Here is a 27,544-nt window from a genome sequence, read left to right on the forward strand (position 1 = left end):
TGTATTAGTTTCCAGTGCCTGCTGTAACAAATTACCAGAAACTTGCTGAAAACAACACAAATTTATTCTGTCACAGTTCTAGAGGCCAGAAGTCCAAAAGCAGTTCCACTGGACTAAAATCAAGATGTCTGCAGGCCTATGTTCCTTTGGAGTCTCTGGGGAAGCATCATTCCTTGCCTGGTCTAGCTTCTGGTAGCTACTGGCATTCTTTGGCTTTTGGCTATGTCATTCTAATCCCTGCCTCCATGGTCACATTGCCTGAATTTCCTTTGGGGAGGGACTTTATTCGATCTATAACAAACATTTATAGATATATGGTCTTCTCATATATTATTATAGAAAGTGATTATGCTTGATTTCCTAGTGTGTGACCGTGCTTGCATTCAGGAAAAACTCTACATAATAATCACCTGATCCTTTTGAAGGCTCTACTGTATTCCATTTTATAACTCTATTATTCTTTATTTAGCCAAATTTGACCAATAAACATTAGGGTTATTTTATTTATTTTTTTATGAAATTTATTGTCAAATTGGTTTCCATACAATACCCAGTGCTCATCCCCAAAAATGCCCTCTTCAATACCCATCACCCACCCTCCCCTCCCCTCCCATACCCCATCAACTCTCAGGGTTATTTTCAATCTATCTATATTATTTCCTTATTATAAAATCTCTACATATGTGCACACAAATTTTGTGTACTTGTCCAATTGTTTCATTGGAATATGTTCCAAGAAGTGGAATTGGCTGAGGCAAAATTTTTGCATTTAAATTTTTTATTTATCTTATTAAATCACCCTCTAAAAATGTTCCAATTTAAAATCTCATTTCTCATCTAAGAGGATTTGTCATTCCCCCATTCCCTGCTCAGCTCAGATTACTAACAATTCATTTTATGAGAGGCGAAACATATTATTTTGTAATTTCATTTTACATTGCTTTGATTAGTAGTGGAACATGTTTTATATCTATTACTTGTCCATTTTTTGTAATTATCAATCATCTTTTAGATTTTCAAGAGCATTCGTATTTTAAGGTAGTAGCTTTTTTATATTCAGATAACTTTTTATGTAGGCTTAAACCTATTATTTTGTCATTTTGTCATTTTTTTCTCTCAACTCTGTTAATACTGCCTTCAGTTATACAGAGTTTAAAATTTTTAGGAAACAGAAGATGCACTCCTCTCATTAATGTTTCTGGATATAATATTATTCTAAAAAAAGCCTTTCTAACTCCAGGAATATTGGTCATTACTGGGTTTTTGTTTTCTTTTGTTTTTAGTATTTATTTTTGAGAGACAGAGTGTGATCAGGGGACAGGCAGAGAGAGAGGGAGACACAGAATCTGAAGCAGGTCCAGGCTCTGAGTTGTCAGCACAGAGCCTGACGTGGGGCCTGAACTCACCAATTGTGAGATCATGACCTGAGCTGAAGTTGGATGCTCAACTGACTGAGCCACCCAGGTGCCCTAAGTCATTACTGTTAATATGACCTTACTTGCAATTACAGAACGGTGAGGTTTAAGGGCATTCATGTTTTGTTAGTTATTTCCTAGGCAGATTCTAGGCCTTCTAGAGGGTTCTTTGTTGTTGTTTTTTGCTATTTTTTCCTTTCTCTTTAATTTTTTAAAATTTATATCCAAGTTAGTTAGCATATAGTGCAACAATGATTTCAGAAGTAGATTCCTTAATGCCCCTTACCCATTTAGCCCAGCCCCCCTCCCACAACCCCTCCAGCAACTCTCTGTGCTCCATGTGTAAAAGTCTCTTATGTTTGGTCCCTCTCCCTGTTTTTATTTTTGCTTCCCTTTCCTTATGTTCATCTGTTTTGTATCTTGAAGTCCTCATATGAGTGGTCATATATTTGTCTTTCTCTAATTTCGCTTAGCATAGTACCCTCTAGTTCCATTCACATACTTGCAAATGGCAAGATTTCATTCTTTTTGATTACTAAGTAATACTCCACTGTATATATATACCACATCTTCTTTATCCATTCATCCATCGATGGACATTTGGGCTCTTTCCATACTTTTGGCTATTGTTGATAGTGCTGCTATAAACATTGGGGTGCATGTGTCCCTTCGAAATAGCATTCCTGTATCCCTTGGATAAACACCTAATAGTGCAATTCCTGGGTCATAGGGTAGTTCTACTTTTTTGAGGAACCTCCATACTGTTTTCTAGAGTAGCTGCACCAGTTTGCATTCCCACCAGCAGTGCAAGAGATCCTTTTGATCCACATCCTCTCCAACATCTGTTGTTGCCTTAGTTGTTAATGTTACCCATTCTGACAGGTGTGAGGTGGTATCTCATTGTGGTTTTGGTTTGTATTTCCCTGATGATGAGTGAGTGATGTTGAGAATTTTTTTTAGTGTGTCAGGGTTCTTTTTAATAGAATCCAAATATGTTTCTTGAATGCAAGGCTAGTATAGAAATATTCTGAGACATCCTGATCAACATTTTATGCCAAATGAACTTTTACTTTACTATTAATCTGTATTCTGTGTATAAACAATGTGAGCACTTTTTTTCCTTCTGTTCTCCTTCGCTAAATGCTTAAATCACTGTGATCAGATGCAAACATAAGTGAGAGGAGGAGCAGAACCTGAGGATCTCACACAGGTCTAGTCTCAAAGGTTTCTGAGTCATAAAGACACGGCGTAATAACTGAAATGTGGCATCTGAACAGTAGTTATTACAAACTACTTAGGTTTCATTTTGTGTAATATTTTAACAAGAATAAACAAAGGAAAAAGCTTTGCCTGATATTAAAACTGAGAACTTGAATTCACATACCAGTTCCAGACAAGATAGGGGTACATTTTTTTCTCCTTAACTGTTCATTCGGGGTCAGAAAAATTCCAGATAAAGTAAAATTGTAAAAGATGTGCCTTCATATGAGTTTATTTTTCTCCCTCTGAATTCTTAATCAGGTCCATATCTGGATTGTTTGCATTCATGTTAATCACTTCTCAGAACTCTTTCTTTCCAATGTTACCTAATAGCAAAGGGTGGATGAGAGATATCAATTAAATTTTGCTCATGCTTACCTCTTGTGGGGATTTCAGACTTCCCTTTTTGGTTGTTATAAATGTAGATCCCTTCAGGGTATCCGCAGCCTTTGCAACACCTGTCATTTTGCTTCCCTCAATGAGGTCATCACAGACGCACCTAGTTTTTGAGCTTTTCCTCTATAATTAATTTCCTTGAGTCACTGAATAACTTTATCTACCTCCTGCCATAAACTTCTCATTTTCTCTGATACCCTTATTTGCAATAAGTCAACCAGAATTGAGCACAACATGGCTCTTCCCTTCAATGGTGCTGAAATAATTTCTTCTGACTCACGCACCGTGCACTGAGTGGTGATCAAGGCAGTCTGTGATTTCTTGTTTAAACACTTGTATGTTAGATTATTTAACTATTTGTTTAATTGTACCTCACTGAGACTCTGCTCTCTGTTAAACCTTGTTATCGTTTGAGTACTATTCACTAAATACATCTTTCTCTTAATCAAAGTGGTTCAAGTCAAACATTTATTTCCTTGATTTAAAGATGTACCAGCTGCCCAACACACATGTATTTTCACATTTCTGCAACCAGACTATGTCCTAGATTCATCATGCAATTTAATATAGTGTTTTTCTCCAAAAGGACGGTTACTGAATTCTTCGTCTTACAACGAATAGCTTCTTAGAATCCTGGAGGTGTGGCAAGACAAAGGTACATTAAACTTGGTCATGGGTTTGAGACATTCATGAATTGCCATAAGTCCTTTTTTAACTTTACTCCTCAGAACCTCGCCTTTTGCCTGTTGTGCATTTAGGCCTGAGCTCTTGTGGTTTGGTGTTTTTGACTTTCTTTCCTCTTTGCCATTTCCTTCTCCTGGATCCATATTTAGAAGGTAGCTAATCCAGGAGACCTACTCTGCTTCACCCACATTTATCAGCTCTTTTCCACTTACACCACATGGCATCTGGTAAACGCCTGCCCATTTGGGTTTTTTCTTAAGTTCTTTGCCCTTGAATTTATGGACGAGTCTTCTATGTTACAATTTTATCAAAAGTTTTGTTCACGTCAAGGATGGATTATATGTAAACACTGTTTTGTCTGTTTTGGCTCCTCCTCATAAATGTTCATAGAATTTTTAACTATTGAATCCCTTTAGCTCTGAAAAGGAGTGGGTAAAATGCCAACTTTAAATACTAAGGCTCTGTTAGTTTGACTTTCAAAATGTAAAGGCATCTTTATTAGCTGTATTCTTTTAAATACTTAATGTTTATTTTTGAGAGAGAGAGACACACAGAGAGCAAGCAGGGAAAGGGCAGAGAGAGAGGGAGACAGAATCGGAAGCAGGCTCCAGGCTCTGAGCTGTCGGCACAGAGCCCAATGTGGGGCTCGAACTCACAGACCGTGAAATCATGATCCGAGCTGTAGTCGGCCGCCCGACCAACTGAGCCACCCAGGCGCCCCTCTTTTAAATACTTCTTTATCAAAATGTGTACCAAATGCAAACACATTTTCAGATATCAAACAGAAGTTTGATAGGTAGATGGAAAAATGTATGAATAAGTATACATTTGTATCTATTAAAATATGTGAGTGATTGCGCTTAAGATCTAAATAATTAGTATATTCATTTCTATAGACATACACACAATTAGATATGTGATAATGGATTACACAATATTGACCTATGTTATTGACACATGTATAGAAACATGTATAAATTTAGGTGTATCTTTATAAACACACATAATCCATTCAGTGAGATGCAATAAAACAGGGTTCAAATTATAGCTCTGCCATTTCCTTACTTTGTGAAACAAAACCATTTAAATATTCTGATCCTGTTTCCACATCTATAAAATGAATATAAAACAATAATGCCTGCCTTACACACAACAGAAGGCTATTCAGAAAACCATTCAAAAACTTTTTTTAAACTACAAAATGCTTTATAAATATTGATGATATTTATTCAAACACTCCTCTTCCTACTCACGAGAAAGATCTCACCTTCTTCAAACAGTATATTTTGTCAATGATTTTGCATCTGGTTTTTCATTTACATCCAATATGTAACACCAAAGATTTGAAACTCTTTTAAATGTTATCATAGGTATTTATGTACAGTAAAATACATAGTATATGTGGGCTTTGGTATAATCTGTGGTTTCAGGCATCCACTGGGGGTCTTGGAATGTATCCCCTATAGATAAGTGTGGGGGGGAACTACTGTATATATATTTCATTGCATTGCATTTATTGTATTGTATAAAGTTGTATATGGTTTTAGAGACCAGAAGTATATAGCATAAATTTACAACAGATGTCAGCTTATTTTCAATGCTTTAGCCCAGAAAACCCACAAGGAAAAGCAGAATCTACTTTTAAAAGTTTCATTTATTTCCCACATGTTTAGGTTTAACATATCCAAAATGTGATTTGAAATAATGGCACATTACAATTAAATATATCAAATGAAATAATAAGAGAAATCCTATATAAACATCTGTGGCTAAAATTATATTGAATACTCAAATAACTCAAAGATCTGAAATATCTTCTAGGTTTTCGCAAAATTAATCTGCAATCAGCATGGTCTGTAAAGTGTTGCTGTACTGAAGTTTCTGGACACCAAAGCCACCCTAGAAATGTCTCAGGAGAAGGCCCTGGGCATCACTGAGTCAAACACTGAGAACCAACTCCTATAATACATGACTGCTGACACTTGCTTTTATACTCTCCGTTGAGACTTTTAAATGTAAAGCAGCTTTTTCAGCAGCCATGCCCAAGAATCTTCAGGGACTTAACTTCAAAATCGAGTAGGTGGAGTCAATTTGGATAAACTCTTTATCCTGGGAGCTCCAGTCTCAGGTTAAAAATACATTTTCTTTCCGTGTAGGGTGAAGAACCTTCTGGTCTGTGTTGGCTACTCTCAGGTAGAATGAATACACAGGGTCAAGCAACACCGAATGAAGTACAACTAATATTAGAAAGTAAACTACTGCATCTTTCTTCTTCCCCCTCCCACTCATAAATGTGCCTGCATTCATTTCCTAAATTTACCACTCCTCCATTAAGTGGTAGAGTATAATCCTCCTCTCCTTAAATCTGGAGAAGGCTTGAGAATTGGTTTGTGGCCAGCAGAATGCATCAGAAGGGACACTGCTTGACTTCTGAGACCAGGTAATAAAAGAAGACCTGCTTCATGCTTTACACACTGGGTTACCAGCCTTCAGAGTTCTGAGCTGCCATGAAAGAAGCAATTAATTCTGTTATGGTGTGAGAAAGTCTAACCCACATGGAGAAGACACATGCTAGTGTTCCAGCCAAGAGCTCCAGCTGTAGTCCTAGTTGACAACCAGTATCACTATCAAACACAAGTAAAGATGCCTCCAGATGATTCCAGTCCCTAGTCTTTGAATCTCACCGAGGTTTCAGACATCATGGGGCAGAGGAAAGCCAACCCTACTGTGCCCTGAGTTCCTGACCCAAAGACATTGTTAAGGATAATAAAATGGTTATTTTTCATTGCTAAGTTTTAGGGCAGTTTGCATCAGAGCAATAGTAACTGGACTACTTCTCCTTTGAATCTAGCTGGCCTCTTGCTTGCTTTAGTCAGGAGAATGAAGACAAAGTGACAGTGTCCTGGTTCTGAACTGGCAAGAGAACTTGCCCATTTCCACTTAGGTATTGTGGCTCAGTGTCATGAGGAGAACATGCCTGGACTAGGCTGGTGGAGGATGAGAGACACGTGGAACATACTTAAGTAATCCCAGCTGAAGCCAGCCTACATGAGCCAAATTCCAGACGTAAAGCAAAGCCACCTAGCTAACCACGCCAGGGAAATAAAAATTGTGTATTATCGAATGCCACTAAGGTTTTATGGTTGTTTGTTAACCAGCAATATTGTGGCAGGAGATAATCAATACCCCACTAAAAATCCAGAGCAAATAATACACCCTTCCTTCATCTCATATTCCTCTTTATGAACTGCCTTATACCCGTACTTTTCTTCACAGCAGCTTCTCAAATTCGTTACCTACTGCCTCTATTTCCACTTCCTTATCTCCTAGTATCGCCTCACCCTTAATAATTCTGACTCCTGTCCTAACCACTATACCGAAACTGCTCTTGTCAACATCAGTTGCTCTCATAATGCCAAATGTAATGCATTTGTTGCTTTATCATCTTCCTGGACCCTTCTGCAGCATTTAACATATCAGACCATATTCCATTTCCAAACCTTTTTTTTGTTTTAGCCTCTGAGATACCTCCAGGTTTTCCTCCTACTTCGTTAGCTGTTCCCTTTTATCTCTTTTTTCTGGTTTGTTCTTTCATTCGTTCATTTAAAAAATATATTGAGAACCTACTGTGTGTCAAGTATTTGCAGGGTTGGGGTGGGAGATCTTTTGTGATCACAGCAGTGAAACGGGGCAGTGAAACACAGGAGTGAAACAAAATTCTTTATAGGGCTTATGTTCTAGTGAGAAAAGAGAGAAACAAGCAAATAACAAGTAAATATATACCAGACAGTGATAAATTCTATGGAGAAAAAACAGAGGAAGGAGGATAGACAGTGATAGGGACAGGATTGGTGTTGCTATTTTAAGTAAGGGCAGTCAGTGAGGTCCTCACTTAAATGGATGACATTTGCATGGATACCAGGAGAATGTGAGGGAGTGAGTCATATAGAATTCTGAGGGTGAAGTGTCCCAGAAACACAGGGAACAGCAACTGCAAAGGTTCTGATTCAAGCGTATGGTTAGCATGTCCCTCGGCCTCTTTTTTTTCCTACCCTCTTACTGTACTCATTTTCAAATCAGTTGCTTAGCACAAAATATTTATTTTGAGGTATGAGAATAATGGGAAAACTAAGTAATGGGGATTCGACTCTCATCTAGATCTTCTGGGAAGTTGGAAGCACCACCCTCTTCTGCAGGTCGATGCTTCTCCAACTTAGCAATTAATTCTTTCGCTGGATTGAAGACACCGTTGGTCTGCTGGTCACAGACATAGCAGCGAGGGGTGGTGCGGAAATGCTGCAGTGCACAGCTCTCGCAGAAATAATGCCTGCACTTGGTGACAACTGGATTCTGGAAGGTCTGGCGACAAATGAAACACCTGAATGGTATCTCCTCCTCATCGCTTGCCACTTCATAGTTTTCATCCTCATAGACACCATAGCGACCCTCATCAAGCTCACGTTCGATCTGCCACCCATGCTTGTAATCTGAACGGTCATGGAGGAACTTGCAGCTGTCTCCAAAGCCACAAAAGCCAGTCTCCTTGTAGTCCTTACAAATGTCGGGCTGGTAATCCCAGCGCACAGTGGCACGAAGATGCTCGGGAGCTCGGATGGGGCCCTTCCTCACCATCCCGGAGGAAGCATTGCCCATAGACGTATCCTTGGGCTTCATGTATTTCTTATAATTATTGATCCCCCGATAGATCTTGTCATCTTCCTTGCCCCTTAGCTTTTCCTGGATCTTCTGGCTGCGCTCAAAGATGGCTTGTGCGTCAAGTTCCTTCTCCGTGTCTAGCTCATAGACTGCAGTCGCCCCCATATCCTCTGGTCCCACAGGCTTTGCTGAGCGGGTGGACTTGTACACCATGCCAAGGCTCTGGGGCTCGGTCTCCTCCTCCTTGCTGCTCAACAGAGCAGCCACCCTCTGTTTACCACCACCATGGGTCTTCTGTATCATCGGATTGTGGATCACCCGCTTGTTTTCTGGGCGAACCACTGTGCTGCCTTCGTCACTGCTGCTGCTGCTGCTGCCGTCTCCAGACTCCCGGTTGCAGACGGGGCGCTTTCTGCAGCCTGCAGCCCCTTTTTGTCTACCAGGCTTTTTGAAGAGGAAGGTACACACCTGGTCTGTCGTCTTTCCCGGAGAAAGCTGCTCTGCCATTTTAGAGTCCCAAGCTCCAGAACGGCTGTGGTGTGCTCTGTATTGAAGTTTTAATAAAAAAATAAAAATAAAAATAAGAACAATAAAATGATCCTTCACAAGCATATATCTCAATTTGGTACAGTTCTTTAGGGTATGAGGAAAGGAATGCCTTTCAAATCTCATCTGGGTCATCTGATCAAGTCTTCTGGAGCGTGATCTCTGGCCCTGACACAGAGGCTATGTACTGCCTGGGTTTTAAATGCTGATTCTTCAGAGTTCAGTCCCTCTTTTCTCTCTATACTCAGGCCTTGAGTTAGCTCATCCATTTTCATAGCTTTTAATGCCATATGTATGCTGACAATGCTTAAGTTGACATCTTTAGTCAATACCTTACTTCTGAGCTTCAGATTTAAATATCCAACTGCACCCTTGATATCTCCACGTGGGCATCTCTAACTTACCATGTCCAAAGAGAAGTCTTTATTGCGCCAGCAGACCCCAACTCAACCTCTTCTCCCCAGTATTTTCCATCTTTGGAAATAACTATCTACTCAATTTCTCAAGCCATAAGCCTTGATTCCTCCTTGATCCTCCTTGATTCCTCCATTTTACTCATATCCCAACTTCAACCTTTCATCTTTTAGACTTTACCCCAAAACATTTCTCATATCCATCAACCTTTTTCTTTCTTTCTTTTTTTTTAAGTTTATTTCTTTTTGAGAGACAGAGAGCACGAGTGGGGGGACGTGCAGAGAGAGAGAGAGACACACACACACAGAATCCAATGCAGGTTCCAGGCTCTGAGCTGTCAGCACAGAGCCCAATGTGGGGCTCAAACCCACAAACCATGAGATCATGACCTGAGCCAAAATCCAACGCTTAACCAAGTGAGCCAGCCAGGTGCCCCAGCATCCACCTTTTTCTATATCCACTCCTCTCAAGCTGTGCCAAGGCATCAGCATTGTGTGCCACATTCATGATATTCATGGCCAGTAGCAGCTACATAATGTAAGAAAGCAGAGGTTGATCTACGCTGTACCATCACACAAACTCATTTAACCAAAATCAATTTAAGATAAAGCAAACAACCTAAAACATGGACAAAATGCTGGCAAGCTTGACTTTTTCAACTAGTAGTTCTATATTTCGCTTATAGAACTGTATTTTTTCTGTGGTACTGAATATATTCCTATATGAGTTTCAAAAAAAAGAAGCAAATTTTAGGTTGAGGCAATATTTAGAAGAGTGGAAACATCTCAGTGCTTTTTCCAAAGTCACTTTCATGTGTACGATTTTATGATTTTTATGTGTTCTGAGTGACAATTCTGGCCCATTCTTACTCTAGACCAGTTTATTAAATTATCGGATTCCTGGTTTTTACAGTGTGAATAGAGATTTTTTATGAACACGAATAACTATTATTTTAATGATAACTCACTGTGCTAAAATTTGGCATTTAAATTTATAAATAAGATCACAGCTGCTGACCTCTTTCAGCAAAGAAAAGAACAAAAGGAGTTAGCATCTCATTCTGAGAGTCCACCTAAATCAATTAGGATGTTAAATCCATGCATAAAATAATGTTTAATAAAAGTGCTTTAAAGGGAAAATTGTCTCATTTTAAATTGAATGAATACAAAAGATGACACGAAGTTCCCGGATTACTGCTATGAGGCTCTAAGACACCAGACTCAGGCATTGCTAATAGTTCAACAGTAATTGGAATATTAATAGGATGTGTCATTCTGATTATATAGAATATGCATCAGAGTATTTTACCTGCCTCTTCTGGATTGGAGAGTGGCAGAGAATAATCTGATTGTCGCTTCTCTCAGTTTAAGAGCCCCATTTCAGAATGCTTACTCGCAGACTCTATTTGAGGACACGTTAAAAATAAAACCAATGCATTTATAACCTAATTAGCTGGTCTCCATTGATTCATGTTCCAGATATTCAGTGTGCATAGCATTACTGTTTTCACGAACTACCTGTAAATATATGCTGGGTGGCACACTGGGCTAATGCACTAGTCTCTCCTTAGGGAACTGAACTAGCAGCTAATGTAGTCATCACTGACGTACTATGTTTGGCAGTTTTCTACTAGTCAATACACGTTAATAAGACTTCAAAGTTTTATTTATCACTTAATCTCAGCCAGGTCCTGGGCTCTGTACGTAACATTAGATTAGAAATGGTTCTTGTGTAACGAGTCTACTGTCTAAAAGTAAAGGAGCCTTGACCTTTGAACAGCTGGCTGTCTCCGCTCAAGGGTATAAGCAAGAGGTCAGGGGTTCACTGCAATCGTGTCATTTGAGTGTAACCCCTTCAGGGGATGTGGACCTAGGCACAGGTTCTCATTGTGCCTGGCTTCGGAAACCGCAAGTGCCCTTTCAAGTTTGTCTGCTGCGAATTTATCCACAAAGTTTCATATAAAAAGAAAAAAGAAGTCAGACCAGATGATCATTTCAGCATTCTCCTGACTTAAAAAAATATCGGAGTCCAGGTTGTATGTTCAGGAACGGTCATACCTCTTTAATTACATCAAGCAAACTGGTGAACTTTGCTCTCAAAACACGCAAACGGTCCTTAAACCGTGGAGAAATGGCAAAGCTCAACTCTGGGGCGCCGATGCAAACAGAGGCTTAAGGATGTTAGTGGCTTTCAGGCTTGAAGCTCTGGCTCTCTGGGCTTACATAGGATGTCATTGATTTACTCCTTCCACAGAGGTGAAGAGAGAGGACCAGGGGAGATAGGTTTAATTAATCTTAAATATCTCTGCAATTTAAGAATTGTAGGCCTGGAACAGTTCCTGTACTAACATGATTAGCAAATATTGACTTTTGAATACAATAATAATGTGTCATCTGAAACCCTTGATAAGTAACTTAAGTACTTCCTTAGCTTGCATCTTATTAAATTAGATGAGGTATGGTTGAGGCACATTACACAAAGACATTGAAATGAAAAATCAGACCTAAGGGTTTTAACATTGATTTTAAGAGAGCTAAAAGTCACAAAGAAAACATATATGCTTCAGTTCTGCAACCTATGAATGTAAGCTGTCTATTTTCTCTAGATGGATTTTTTTAAAGTATGTAGTAATTTTCATGGTGCAACTGTAGTAAACATTTACAATTTGTGACCTTTCTGACAGCTGTAATCAATCATCAGATTATGTATGATGACCATATAATTTTAGTTTTATGGAAGGTTAACTTACACAGATTATGAGCTTTTGATGTTAAAATATGGAAGAAAGAGCCATGTCATACTAGTGTGCCTGTGAATATGGTAAGGCTAATCTACCCAACCCCCTTCATAAGGTTTAACTTAAAAATGTGTACAACAAGTCAGCTAAGGAAAGAGTTTTAAGATGTAATACTAGTCAGCTGCAACCTGACAAATCTTACTGTATTGATTAGTTTTCAAAGGCTGTATGCCATGTGTACTCTACTTAACAATAGAATGGGAATGAGGGGAGAAAAGCCTCCAAATGTCATCAAAGCAAATGGTCTGTGAATGTTGCTTCAAAGCTCGTCATTAGTTGCCAGGGTATTTGGCCACAAAGCTTGTAAAGAGGTTTCTCTGGAGGGGTAGGTATGACAAAGTGCACTTCTTGGCCAGAAGACTTAGGCACTCAAGTAGCAGCACACATTAATTCTTGCTTGATTAATTCGAGGATTAACACTCTTTCTGAAATTTTGCCTGCTTTTTATCCTTTTCTTTTTTGAAACCAAGGATAGACCCCAGGCCTTTTCTGTCCTCTAACGAAACTGCAAATTGACTTGTGTTCAAATGGTGCTGGAGTAAAATGAACAATTAAAAATGTATTGGTAACAATGAGATGTATCAGCCAATCTCTTTAAGGATTAATTAGTGGCAGGAACAATCTTTCTTATACAACATACCAAGAAGAATAGAGCAGTGGTGGGTGAACAAGAAGGTGTCAAAGGTTTTTAATGTGTGCATACAAACACATGGATGCACATATCCACACACACACATATGTAGTACAAGAATATAGGTACGTATATGTCAGCATCTGTACAGGTTTAGACCGAAAAAATTAACTGCAGCTTCCTTGGAGATATTTATTCCACCTTAGTTAGGATGATTCGACTGTTGCTGATTAGTGATCCATTAGTTAGCTTGAAGGCAGCCAACAGATTTTACTGATCGTAATTTATCATTAAAGCAGAGAAATGCTTTAGGTATTTAAATAATGTATGCAGATAAATTCACTCTTATTTTTTTAATTATCCACCTGTACCAACCTTGTAAGAATCTTTGCCCCCTATCAAAAGTTTGCTCTCTGAGGAAAATTTCAAAATTAGCCTAAAAGGAAAAGCCCTTCTCCCTGGTTGCATCTATCGATTCTGCATTTCAACCCACTCCCTCTCAAAATGCTTGGTATGTTTCAGGTTATGTCTGCAGTTCTTAAAAAAACTTGAAATTATCTCTACATTTGCCACTGCGGACTGAAGGCTTATCTTGCAAAATATGATACCTCTGTCATTTCTTTAGAAAAGTTTCAGATACAGTAGGATAAATTGTAGTCCCCAGAGCCCACTGTAAAACTTCAGGGAAAAACGGACATAGTTCCCTTCTTTAAGACCTGTTTAAATAGATGATACTCTAGAAAATGTCATTTTTGTTAGGCTGCCCTAAAGTCAGATCTACTCAATGCCACCAATGTGCCGAGTCAGCATAAAAGGGCATTTAGCACTAAGGCATTTGGTAAATACTGCTTTATTGTGCTTCATCCTCCCTACAGGGCATTCTGAAAAGATGAATAATAAGTGTGAACAGGAAGAACAAGTTTCCAGTCCTGTCAAATTAATTAGACTAGTGTAGAATGAAGTGAGGTTTGCCGTTAGGTAAGCTGAAAACATGTAAAGAAAATCATCCAAGCAATCTGAAAGGATTTTAAGAGAGCAAAACATCCTCATGAATTTTTGTGTATTTGCATGAGAGATATTATATATATGTGGATAACTGTGCTGCACATAAAAGTGTATAGTATCTGAACAGAAAATGGTCTATGTGTTTATGCAATACATACAACATATCCCAAAACATACATGGCCAGCCACAATTTAAAAGGAAAGCCGTAATTCAAACAATATCTATTAAGGGGGGGCGGGGGGGGGGGCGGGGAGAATAGACCTGACCCTTTTACTTACAGGAGTAGACCCTGGTTCCATACTAAGAACTGTATCAGGTGAGCTTATTAAGAGATTCATGAGTGCACAGGGAGCAATGCAATTTGGTTGTTGTTTCACCAGGTTCCAGCTGGGTGCTTTTAGCCTCAGACCTTACGTAGGCAAAGATACAGGGAAGGGAGAGTTACAATGTGCAGCAAGGTGCTCTTCTGAATGCAGGGCCTTCAGTTGGTAGTTTGGGCTAATTTTAAATGACCTTTTGAGATACGTTTCCATGTATTTCACTCTATTCTGGAAAATTGATTTTGGTAATTGAAGTAATCAATTTGTGTATCTATAGAGCATTGACTGCTTTGTACCACCGCCACAAAGCAGGCCGGCCAAGGTTCCATGATGCAAATTGATGTTTTTATATCGAGTTCCAAAGGGGCTGGCTGCAGCCACCCTATTTGTCCTACTCAGGAGAAGTAGTTTCTCCCCACAATCATGGGACCAATGCCCACTGCATTAGCTTAAACCTTCCTAAACCACAGTATTTCCTGAATCACATAAAGGTTGGTAAACGATTTTCTTTTTGCAAAGGACGTGAGGTCCTGAAACTTTTCATATATCTAGCCTTTCTTCCTCACCCTTCTCCTCTCCCCCGCCCCTTTTACCTTTCCAGTCTCCATGCACCTCACCCTCTTTAACTCCACTTTCCTGACCTTTTACTAGTTCCCTTTCTCTACTACCTAGCATCAGTCAATGTTGATATGCCACACTCAGGCCCTCTTCTGTCAAAACGAAGAGAATCTACAATTGTCATTTTTTTCTTCTGTGCTGCTCACTCTATCTCGCTGCACCTTTGGTAGAATTCTACAGCTAATTCCAACTCTTCCATACCATCAAGTGATTTTCCCAATTGACGCTCCCATTTCATTTGAGTTTTTTCATAAACAGGGTAGAGGAAGGCAGAACTTCTCTGCATCTGAGTCTGAATGCTGGGTTTGATTTTACATGTAACTGACAAAAACGTCGCCTGCAAAGCGATGACTGGAAGACATCAGAATACTTGTTTCGGCAGGTGACACCAGGACAACTTCCTTTTGGGTGTCAAAAGTGTGTTTTAGCTACCTTTTCTTTTTCAGGCAGACTCAACTGTCCTTCCACAACAGAAGCAGGACATGTCATCTCCCAAATGAAAGAAATTCATGCCCATGATGAGTAACATTCCAATTAAAATTCATCACTAACAGCAGGCTTTTTATCTTTCCTGGACAACGTGAATCATTTTTGGTGCTGGGAAATGTGCTTCATAAACCTCCATTGTCGTAGAATGTCTACTTCCACGAGAACTTGTTTTATATTAGTAAATAAAACATCATCTGACATTTTTGTCACTTCTTGTGTCTGGGTGCTGACGAAAATAATGGGAATGCTCGGAGGTTATGGGACATTGTTTATCAAGGAATGTAGGTGACGCCACAAAGTATAAGTAACGCTATACAGCTGGATGATTGATCCCTGCTGCATATTTTAAAGCTCCTTTCATTGCTTATCGAAACCTTTTAGGTAATGCACTCCTCTCAGATATCATTTTATGTTTGAAAAGCTTTATAATTCATAATGAAAAGTTGCTTAGTTACCCCAAGTGAATCCATAGCTTCAATTATTCTCTGTGCAAATGGTTGGACTCCATTTTGACCAATGTTTATGGTGTTTGGCAATTTTTCAGTAGCTACTTTGCTCTGATATGATTAATTTCTTGCATAATACTCTGCTTTGCATGTGTGGAGCTGAAATAATCTTAGTAGGCAGAAAGGAAATGAAAGACCTTGTGTGTTTCAGTTTTGGAAACACTTGAAACATAACATCATAATGTTAAGAGTGCCAAAAACAATACCAGTTAGGCTGGATAAAGACAACCACAAGAGACACAAATGTACTGATGAGACCCAGCCCTGGGACAGACTGCCCTTGCCTCGTTCTGTGGCCAGCTTGCTCTGCCTCGAGACATTGAAGAAGGGGAGAAGACAGAGCCCCAGAATTTACCAAACTGGATTCAACTGCCAGAAAAAATACTGGCATCTTCTCATTAGTATCATTTCCTAAAGTTATCGTGGGCCTCTTTCTTTGACAAAATCACATAAAACACATCCTGCTACTCATTAAGTGGCTACACGTGAGGCTGATGCCCCTTGTGCAGAAAGGTGGGGGACACGCATAACTGTTGAATAAATGAATGAGTTCATTCATTCAGGAGCATTATGTGGGGTGACTACCTGACCTTCTGGCTTTGGGAAAATGTTTACTGTTCCCTGTCTTTAGCTGATTTCTGTTGCTCTGATACTCCGGAGTGCCTGCATTTTGCAAGTTTCAAACACTGTCTCTTTTCTTCAACCCCTTTCCGATCAATGGTGTAAGTTGTGAAATGATGCCTACAATAGAAAGCCTGGAAGACCGGCAGAAAGAACGCTGGTCTTGAAGTCACACCAACCCAGGCTAAAATGTGGTGAATTGCTGGCTTGGAAGCCTCACATGGCCTCAGTCTGCCTCCATGAAAAACAGGAATAATGATATAGTCTCTATTCTAGGCATACTCATTTCTTTTTTAAATTTTTTTTTCAACGTTTTTTTTTTTTTTTTTTTTAAATTTTTGGGACAGAGAGAGACAGAGCATGAACGGGGGAGGGGCAGAGAGAGAGGGAGACACAGAATCGGAAGCAGGCTCCAGGCTCTGAGCCATCAGCCCAGAGCCCGACGCGGGGCTCGAACTCACGGACCGCGAGATCGTGACCTGGCTGAAGTCGGACGCTTAACCGACTGCGCCACCCAGGCGCCCCAGCATTTCTTTAATGCTCTAGTGGTACTTCTTGTAGTACAATGCCAGGTACTACTCCAAGCATTCAATGCACCAATGAGGTAGCTTCTATCACTACCCCCATTTTACAGAGGAAGCAGCTGAAGCACGGAAGGGTTAAGCAATCTACCAAGGATCACAGAGTTAGTACGTGCCAGAGCCAGGATCTGCAGTCTACCTACAGAATCCGTGCTCTCAACCACCATACAAAGCTGCCATCTGTAATGGTAGCTGCCATCACTGTTATTATTAGCATTACTGCTGCCATCATCGCTCTCATTACTGCTACAACCAGAGTCACCTGGAACACCTGGTATCGGTGGAGGTAAGTGGCCCAACCTTTCACTTTTATCTCAAAGCCTGTGGACACTGTCCCAACTGAGCAGCCCAAAGCTGATGCCACTGCACAGCATCCTCAGCTCTGTTAAGAAATACGTGTGCATATGGCTCAAGGGCTCAAGGGCACTGTAAGTCATCGAATTTTCATTTCAAACACACAGGTATTCTTGATATGCTAACATATTTACTTCAGATTTTCACCATTCGATATATTCGTAGGGCAGCTTTTATTATAAAATTAATTTACAGAGCAAAGCCATCTTTTTATTAGAAGATAGCTCCTTTAGTAGCCCTTTGTTACACAAACAGCAGTAACAAATTTTCTCTTCTTTTTACAATGAAAGTCGGCTGAGCCTCCCTCAAAGAGTATAGCAACTTTTCCCTTGCTGAGAAGTGAGAAAATAACGTCAAATTTCTACCATGATAAAACAAAATAAGACAGAGAGACCCTGGCTTTGTCAGATTTGCTTTCCCCAACAGAAGTCCCTGAAATCAGTGGGAATCGGGGATTCCACAGAACGTGGAAGTAAGTGTATAGCTCTGCCAGATGAACAGGGGATGGGGAGAAAGGCCGAGGCAGTCTCAGATCAGAAAGTCTGTTGTTGGACCTAGAAAAACAAAGACTTACACTTCCAATCACAGCTGATTTTGACCTAATTCTTGTGAAACAACATAAAACCACACAGAACCTATCTTCATTTTTTTTTTAAGTTTATTTATTTGAGAGAAACAGAGAGCACACAAGAGTGTGAGCGGGATTGGGGGGGGGGGGGGAGAGAAAGAATCCCAAGCAGGCTCCACGCCGTCAGCACAGAGCCCAACGTGGGGCTCAGTCCCACGGATTGTGAGATCATGACCTGAGCTAAAATCAAGAGTTGCATGCAAAACTGACTGAGCCACCCAGGTGCCCCATTTTCTAAACACTGATCAGCAAGAATAATTTACTTCAAATTTCTGTTTGTAACCAAAGTTCATCCCTTACCAAGAGCTAGAAAAATGGGTAAATCAGTTAAAAATGGGAAATATTCCCAAAAGGTGTATGTAGAGCTTTCTCTCTCTCTCTCTCTTTTTCCTATTCATGGTATTCATAGATGAAATGTCCATAATATCTATAATCCTTCAAGAGTGGTGGCATGCTTTTATACTCCAACCTGGAAATACGTGGAAGTAAAGGCATCATGCAAACTCTGCATAGGAGTACACCCTTTCATGGACCTACAATCGAGACCAAATAAAAAGTCTGGCAAATTTCACAAAATTCTTCCAACACAAGGCATACTTATGTTTGAATCCCAATGAAAAGAACTGGAATGTAGTCCTATAATCAAAAATTTAATACCTAGTTCTAACAGCACTGAATTACATGAGATGAGTAGGTCGCATTTGGTTACCAGAGAATAAGAAAAATTTTCAGAAAGAAAGGTAGGGACAAGATTACCAAAAGTTGAAATCTTCAAAGAAGTCTCTGCCATGTATATTTAGGCATCACAGATGACTTTCCACATCTAAAATGCTGGTCACTTCCCCAGTTACAAGAAAATGCTATGTGTACATCTTAATAATTCAGTTCACTAGAGTTTTTCTGTTTCTCCTTCCTCTACTTCTAAAACAAGATATTTTTAAAAGCCTAATGTTGTAAGCATGGGAAAAGAATAAGACATATGTATTGATAATCTGAGATAGATGATATTGTTTTAAAAAACTGGTATGTCAAAAGCATATGCTGTGCTTCATGGCCAAGATGGAAATGTCAGGGGTTTAATTGGCAGCTGTGAATAGCAGCACCTGCAAACAGCTCAGGGCTTGTTCCTGTGGTCTGGCAACATTCTTACTTTATGCTTTAAATAAAGGCTTACTCACTGGGACAGAAGTAACTGACAATGGATGATTGATGATTGCCCATCACCCAATGGCTGACATCTACCGTTCACCAGGTCCGTTTACGAGTGCACATCCAGATTTCATTAACAGGGGCACGACATCCAGGGGCTGGCCTGCTACACATGGCTACTCAGTAACCTAGTTCAGAATGCCTACAATAGTCTTCTTTTTAACCTGGGAAAATAGAGCCCTGGGGATTCAGAATTCTTTAAGAAAATAATTTTTTCTTTTTTTTTTTTGGAAGATAATTTTCAAAATTCCTTTTTTCCTGCTTGTTATGTTGCTTTTTGTGAGAGTTTGGTTTCATGTTCAGTATCAGGTTGCCTTTTACATTTCTCTGATTTTTATTGCAAATGGGCTTTGCATTTGAAAGATTTGATATGAGGAAGAGGCGTATTAAAGGAGTTTACTTCTACTTATTAATTCATAACACTCTCATGTCCAGGGGGCTATTTAAGCTTTGAGTACAATAATGTTTACTATTTTAATTAGGAGGAGCAAAGACAGTGCAAAGAAATAAATCCATAGTGCAAACAAATGGCTAGCATCCTTTTCCACACCTGGACATCCATCAGTCCACAGCAGGCCTCTAGGCATAGCCAAAAACACACAAGCAATGTTGGAAAGATCACTGGTATAGCAAACCTTTCAAAATACAGTGCTAAATTAAAGCTACCTTGCAAGTGTTCAATAAAACCCAGAGTATCTCCAGGCTGGTATGTTCTAGGATGAGGCTAACATTTAGCTTTAATTTTTTTCTGCGTTTCTTCTCCCTAAGTCCGCCTCTCCCCAGCTACAAACCTGCACTACACATCTGCCTTGACTAACTGTTTTTCTCCAACTAAGTTGTGAACTTTTCTGAGGCACTTTTAAATCTTTTCAGCTTTTAGTGACTGGGCCATGGGTTATTTCATGATCTACCTTTTGGACACTGACAGTTCCCACATGCAGTTTTAGGAAAGTGATGAGTCATTTTAATTAATGGTAAGTAACTGGGTCTTCCCCTAGAACTGTGCTCAGGGACTAGTATCTGTTCAGCAACAAATGAATACATTTCTACAAAGAGCTGTATTATAGGCTTTTCATTAGCCAAACTTGAATAAAACAGACAATTTGTTTGTAGCCCTTTCTGAATCTCACCATGTTCTCCTGAGGGAAGTAAGGCAGGCATCAGCATGGTCATTTCACAGCCGGAGAACTGACTGAGAGAAACGAGGCAACTGGTCCCACACTGCACACCTTTAGTTACAGCACAGGAGCCTGTCTGAGTATCTGTAACACACACTTTGCACTCACTGGGCCATTTGGCTAGTAAGGGTCATGGGCTGTATGCCACATGTCACCTGCTTATTGTGGTCCTTGACTAACGTGAAACCACAGCCAGATAATGGCTGTTCTATTAAATGTCCTAATTCAACCAAACCCATTTTGTGAGTACCAGTGGACAAGGATAGAGTCCCAAGCATGTGCAAAAGGCTACAGTGGTTGCCAGTCAGTACACAGTACATTATTGCAAAATAAGGGAGGTTTGCCTTGCCTGTGAAATTGCTACTTTTGAATATGCATACATCTAGTTGGCTTTCCAAATTACTTTTTTTTTTTTTGCTATAAAATCTGCTGTCTCTCTTTTTGTTTAATTGCATTCAGTTTTACAGTCTCTCCCAGGAAGAGCAGCTAATTATATTTCAACAGAGAGAGAGAGAGAGAGAGGCAGGTGTTAGCTAAGATAGAAGTCCTAGTTTTAGCCTTGACAGTTCATGCAGTTTAGCTGGATCTTGGTGTAAAGTCACCAGACCAGGCAAGTGCAATTTCACTGTTTTAGGTTTTCCTGGGTTGGTAGGGGATCACAGGACTACAGATTTAAACTCTGAGGTTATGAAATGACAAAAATGATTGATAATAATGACTGATGGGGTTGAGTTTTGGTCTTGTACACAAGAAAACCTGCTTCATCTGTAAATGCAAGTGAACCAGACATGGAAAGTGGCTAAGACCACTTGGACAAGCTGTCAAACATCTTGGGATTGAAGTGTCTATACATTTGCTAGCTATGTAATCTTGGGCAAGTCATTTAACCTCTCTGCTTTTGTTTCTTTATCTGAAAATTGGGGTAATAACAATTTCAACCTGTAGGTTGTTGGGAGGAATAAATGATGTAACCATGTAAAATACAACACTGTGCCCAGGGCACAGCTAGATACACTCATTATTTTCAGAGAATAATTGCACTGCAAAAGGCTAAGACCCCTGGGACAAGAGCAGACAGACAAAGGGCAGAAATTAGAAAAATATCCAGTAGAAAATTCTCCCCTAACAAATGCTAGCATTTCAGAATATATCCGAAACAAATGCTTGCTTTTGAGATAAGTGGGTTCCTCCTATATTAAGATCATTTTAGTTTCCATGAACATGGCATTGACAGTCAAAATATACAATAATTTATTAAAATAATCTTCAAATTATTCTGATGTATTTGTGTACATCTCTATATGTGTATGTGTATCTTTCTTGTAGGTTTGGAGTTAGTAGGGGGCCATATTACATAGGCCACATAACCGAATGATTTACTGAATTTCCCCTATTCTAACTGGTTGTTTTGGCCAGGGCCAGCTCTGGCTCAACTCTGTTGACTGTAATTTCTGGGCTGTTCTCATAGGGCCTCCTAGGGAGTTACCAGTTTTTTTTCCAGGCATCTGCTAAGTGCAGTCATGGATTATAGACGTTGCCACTTCCCTATCCCCTGAATACAGAAGATGCAGGCAGAATCCGAATACTAGTTGACAAAATTGCCACTGCTAGTGATGAGTAATTGAAAACAATTTTAAGACTACCCTTAATACCTGCATCTGTGCATACCACCCTTCCTTAAATGCTGCATTGGGCTTCTTTGCTAAGGATCAAAAGTCATCATGGCTCATTCCCTTCTCTGACTCTCCAAATTCAACCTACCAACCCCCCTTTTTAATAGTTGTCATTTCTATTTTCTCCTGTCTCTACTTTTCTAGTTAAGCCCTACATCCTCTTTTGTTTGGACTATATAATGGCCTCACAAATAGCCTTACTCATCCGTGTTTCTCTCCCTTCAAATTCATAATCCAGTCTCCAAAGTACCACTGGAGATATCTTTCTTAAAGCCTAAACCTCAGCCATGGTTCATTAGTGCCACAGACTAGAAGCCAACTTTCTTAGTACTGCGTAAAAGACTCTCCGTGATTTAGGCCCTGAAAGCATGGTCAGCCTCACCCCCGATGCCTTCCCACTCATGTTCTGTAACAATGAACTGCTTGCAATGGTCTCTCTCTCAATCTCTCTTTCACTGGTTTCACTCTTCCATGTTCTTCTAAATATTATTCCTGGTATATAAGCCATCTTCCTCCTGTGTCCTTAGCACACTACTATTTACATTTTATTTTATTTTTATTATTTAAAAAAAATGCAATTTATTGTCAAGTTAGCTGACACACAGTGTATACAGTGTGCTCTTGGCTTCGGGCGTAGATTCCCATGATTCATCACTTACATACAACACCCAGCGCTCATCCCAACAAGTGCCCTCCTCAATACCCACCACCCATTTTTCCCTCCTCTCCGCCCCCTCCATCAATCCTCAGTTTGTTCTCTTATGGTTTGTCTCCCTCTCTGTTTGTAACTACTTTTTCCTTTCCCTTCCCTTCCCCCATAGTCTTCTGCTAAGTTTCTCAAATTCCACATATGAGAGAAAACATATATGTCTTTCTCTGATTTATTTCACTTAGCATAATACCCTTCAGTTCCATCCACATTGTTGCAAATGGCAAGATTTCATTCTTTTCCATTGCCAAGTAGTATTCCATTGTGTGTATGTATATGTATGTATGTACGTATGTACACATACATATATACACCACATCTTCTTTATCCATTCATTAGTCACAACTGTTATCATCAAGGCAGGACACATACACCAAAGGAATAGAGAACCCAGAATTGGACCCATAAATGTATGGCCAACTAATCTTTGACAAAGCAGGAAAGAGTATCCAATGGAAAAAAGAGTCTCTTTAGCAAATGGTGCTGAGAGAACTAGATAGCAACATGCAGAAGAATGAAACTAGACCCCTTTCTTACACCATACACAAAAATAAACTCAAAATGGATGAAAGACCTAAATGTGAGACAGGAAACCATCAAAATCCTAGAGGAACCACCTCTTTGACCTCAGCTGCAGCAACTTCTTACTCAACACATCTCCAAAGGCAAGGGAAATAAAAGCAAAAATGAACTACTGGGAGCTTATCAAGATAAAAAGCTTTTGTACAGCAAAGGAAACAATCAACTATTTACATTTTATGATCCTGCTTAGGTTTACCTTTTCATTGACTTCTCCAGAAAAAAAAAAAATCAGTTACTCCCTTCTCTAGGCTATTTTTGTATAGACACAAATGAGATTTTATATGTATTACACTGTAAGATATTTCTTTGTTCTCTATTTCCCCTACTAGACAGTACATCTTTGAAAGTGGGGTCATTTCATTCATCTTTGAGTCTCTATTCATTGTCAGGGCCTTTAGGCACAAGATGTGTTGTAAACAGAGTTCACATGGTTTTATATTTACTCAAGGATTCATCTAAACAACTGTATGTGATAAATAAAATTGTATGAAAATAAAATCCAGCTTGGGCAAATGAAGTACCTATTAAGATTCATGCCTTGGATGGAATTCTTCCTGAATGCCTTTGACAACACAACCCAAGCAATACTTGCTTACCATCCCCACAAATTCTGTAACTCATCAAGTTTTAATTAAATACCTGGAATCTTGGTCAATTAACTGGTGTTCATATTTTCAAATTTTGAAAAATAATGTTGACAATGACAAAGAAATATAAGCTTGGAGATTTTCAGTCTTAAGTGGCTCAGTCCCAAAGGCTGGTCCTTGTCCTTTAGCAACATTGGGTATTGTGTGCATTGTGCAAAAGTGACTTTTCCTTTTAGGGAGAGCATTCAAAACAATAAGGAGACAATATCTAAAATAATTAAGGAACAAACTTTGAGGACAGGAGAACAAATGTCATTGCCTCTTCGGAGGGGTGTTGTTCTTACTGCTGACCTGTGCCCTTCCCGCCCAACTCCCTTGAGGCTTTTAGAGCAGAAAAATCCCTCACAATTTTCATTAAGAACCATTATATCAAAGGGACTATCATTCAGCCTACAAGAGACTGTTCTGAGGTGGAATGTTTTTCAACTTAGAGCAAATGTTCCTTCAGTCATTTTCTTTTTTTTAAGGGAGAGTCATTTTGAATGCATGTAAAATGCAAATAGAATGACTATAGATATTTACAGAGCTCACACCTACTAAGTCCAAAGGAGCTTTGATTTAAAAACTGTCTTGACAAAATAAAAATGCTATTTTAATGCAGAGATGGTTCACTATGAAAAGTGGCTATGGAACATGCACAATAACTATAAAGATGTTTTCCTCTGAATACATAATCCACATGATCAGCTACATATACACTTTGGTACTGCATGCCTATGACTGACATGAGGCATTTTAATTTTAAAAATGTTTTCCAAAGTGCCTAAACACATGTTTATGCATTATAGTTACTGCATGGTATTAGATGGAAAACACACAAACTTTAAAAAAAAAATGTTACTCTGTGCATGGCCATACAATGGAATATAATGGAAACCAGGAAAAGAGAAGACTGTGTCATTTCACAGGCAAGGCCAAAAAAAGGGGGGAAAACACCCACCCAAAAACCTTTGACAATTCAGTCATGCTAAAACTAGGAGACAATACTGACATAAGAAAACACACTCGACATTAAGGCAGCAGAGCCCTTCTTAATCACAGCAGGTCTAGACAGCTCCCACAGCTGTGTCTGCTCTCTCACAGAGTGATGTGTGGCCCTAGCTGGAGGGTGGCGTGAGCTCAGAAGGGAATGTCAGCACAGGGTCTTAATTAATTTCCTTCTGCTGGGGTGTGTATGCCACAGTGTGGTTTTGCATTTGCTGGGAGGCAGCTTACTGGGAGGGCCTTAGGTGCACAACACCTCAACTCACCAAACCGCAGGGCAGAGCTCTCACCCCAGTGAGAGCACACACAGTCCCTTCCTGGCAGAGCCATCCAAGGTTCTGCCTCCCTTTTGGGCCAGATTTCAGCCTCATGACCGGCATCCCTTCCTGGCCCAGCAGGGGCTTCCCCAGCTTGTTTCAAGTGGTGTGCTTGGCCAGGACTGCTTCTGTGGTGTGCTTCGATGCAACCCAAGACGGGGGTCTGAAGCTGGAAGGCTAGAGACCATGTTCTCTGTTTCTGCTGGCTTTATGTGTTTTTTTAGCTCTCGGGAACAAATAAAGTATCAGCCGTTCTCCCCATGCCCCACGAGAAGGGAGGCAACAGACCCAATGGCTCTAAATGCAGACATCAAAAATGCCTAAAAAAGAACACTGGTAGTAAGATGAATAGAACACGATCCATCAAGTACGGTGCAGCTCTTTACCCACAAGGACTGTACCCTAATTATTTATGGTAAATAATGGAGCCGCATCTCGTCTAGTTAGTCTCTTTTCCAAAGACAATAACGTCTCTTTCTTCTGAATTCCTGTGACCTTGATTATCTGTCTATACCAATGGTTCCTAATTCAATTGACAGGAGCCTGGCATTGCGATGGCTTGTGTGTGTGTGTGTGTGTGTGTGTGTGTGGCAAGATCTAGTTATTAGCCTGTTGTCAACCAAATGAAATGTTATTAGCCAAATGGGAGCTTACCTTGCTGAAAGCTTGGATTATCAATGGCAGTGCCAGCGCTTCTGAGAAGCAGCTGTGAAAATCAGAATGAGGTGGTAAAGTTAAAAATGACCCTGGCTAATAAATTTGTTTAGGGCAGGAATACTGTTTACTATAACCTCATTGAGGACAGGAACATTTGGTCAGAAACAATACTTTACTACACCTCCACTGAGCATCTAAGCAAAATTGTCTTCTAGTTGGTTGACAAAATGGAATTATTTAAAAAAAAAAAGCCTCCTATCCTTTCAAGTGCAGCCTTCTGGCCTGGGAGTCTGGAAAGCGGGGCTCTTGTTCCAACTCTGAGTGGCTAAAGAATTTCCAAACGTTGACATTTTTTCCTGGAGCTACCACAGTATCATTTGACTCATTGCCCTGAAAGACTAATGAAAGCAAGTTTTTTGAAATCACGGGGACCACCCTTATAGGCTCTGGTCACTCATCTGTAAAACGATGTCACCAATGTGATAAGATGATTTCTAAGTCTCCTTCTGTTCTCTTCTGTTTATGCCCTGCTATGATTCTGATTATCATTCTCTGGCAAGCTTTCTTATAGTGTTCTGAGATACCTGCAAGAATATATCTGTATATCCAAGAGCTGAACATTTAAAATTCTCTTCAGACAAATGTTTCTTTCATGTGGTACACCATTTGCAAATGCAATTTGGGGCCAATTTTTTTCTTGTTGTATCTGAAATGGATCATGGGGTTTGTCCCCAAATGTCCATCATACACACAAACTGAAAATTGGCAAGCGGTCAATCAACACTGGCGAACCAAGGTCTGGAAGATTTGGAACTGACCTAAACAAATCATCATCATCATCTTTAGTTGTTCTTCATTTCTTTCCCTCTAGATACAATCTAGTAGGCCATGCTGACCTGGGTTAAGAATTTTTCAAATATAAATGGTCTAAATGTTACTTTACTTGGCAAAACAAAGGCAGAGTAAGTAATTTTTCCAAATCTCTCTTCAGACATGCCTTATAAGGAAGGTTTTCTTTCTAGGGGGATTTGGACTCTCATTAATCTATTTCTCCTTTCAACAATAAAATGAAAAATGGAATGAGATTATCAAAATGGATAGTCTGGTGTGGACCTGATAACATGCTTTTGAAAAGTGGTTTACATTTGACATCACTTAAGCTCCCTGGGCCAGCACATCTCAGGTCTGCTATGTGGGGCCTGGACTCCACTCCCTGCTTGGACACAAATATGCTTTATTGGTTTCAAACGCCTCTCAAGCCAGTTGGAAGGATGGATGAATTCCTGGTGCAGTAAATATTAAGTCGTCTGCAGAACTATAAATATCCCCTTACCCTATCTTATTCAGCATTTATACAAAGACATTTTTGTGCAGTATGCTTTTTCCTTAACCTGGATATATACTTATTTTAAATTTTTATTCTTTCCTATTATATATATACATATATATTTTTATACATGGTACAAGAGGTATATGGCATAAAGTGGGCAATTTGGGTATTTAAAATTTTATGTATCTTCCTTTGTGCCCTTCGGCATACATAACAATAGAGTCCACCTGCTTCTTATGTAAGGATTTTAAACAATCTTAGAGTGGAAAGTCCTGGGTTTCTAGTAATCACAAGAACAATGGCAGTGAAAACATCTAACTCACCACTTAAAAATAA

At 39.6% G+C, this 27,544-nt stretch overlaps 1 protein-coding gene across 5 annotated transcripts in view; it reads right to left on the bottom strand.

Annotated features, from left to right (window-relative positions):
* Positions 1-7,835: 7,835 nt before the first annotated feature.
* Positions 7,836-27,544, bottom strand: part of LOC106976242 (E3 ubiquitin-protein ligase RNF113A) — a 503,753-nt gene continuing 484,044 nt past the window's right edge. For 3 of the 5 annotated variants that reach the window (XM_053200696.1, XM_053200695.1, XM_053200694.1), the window contains one exon: positions 7,836-8,955. In XM_053200696.1, coding sequence (XP_053056671.1) covers positions 7,884-8,918 — 1,035 coding nt within the window. In that variant the 5' untranslated portion in view covers positions 8,919-8,955 and the 3' untranslated portion in view covers positions 7,836-7,883. Of the gene's footprint in view, positions 8,956-25,875; positions 25,928-27,544 lie in introns of all 5 variants that reach the window. The other 2 variants (XM_027072315.2, XM_027072316.2) reach the window with 1 other exon arrangement.

The sequence above is a fragment of the Acinonyx jubatus genome, chromosome A3, assembly GCF_027475565.1.
Source record: "Acinonyx jubatus isolate Ajub_Pintada_27869175 chromosome A3, VMU_Ajub_asm_v1.0, whole genome shotgun sequence".
Classification (NCBI taxonomy): domain Eukaryota; kingdom Metazoa; phylum Chordata; class Mammalia; order Carnivora; family Felidae; genus Acinonyx; species Acinonyx jubatus.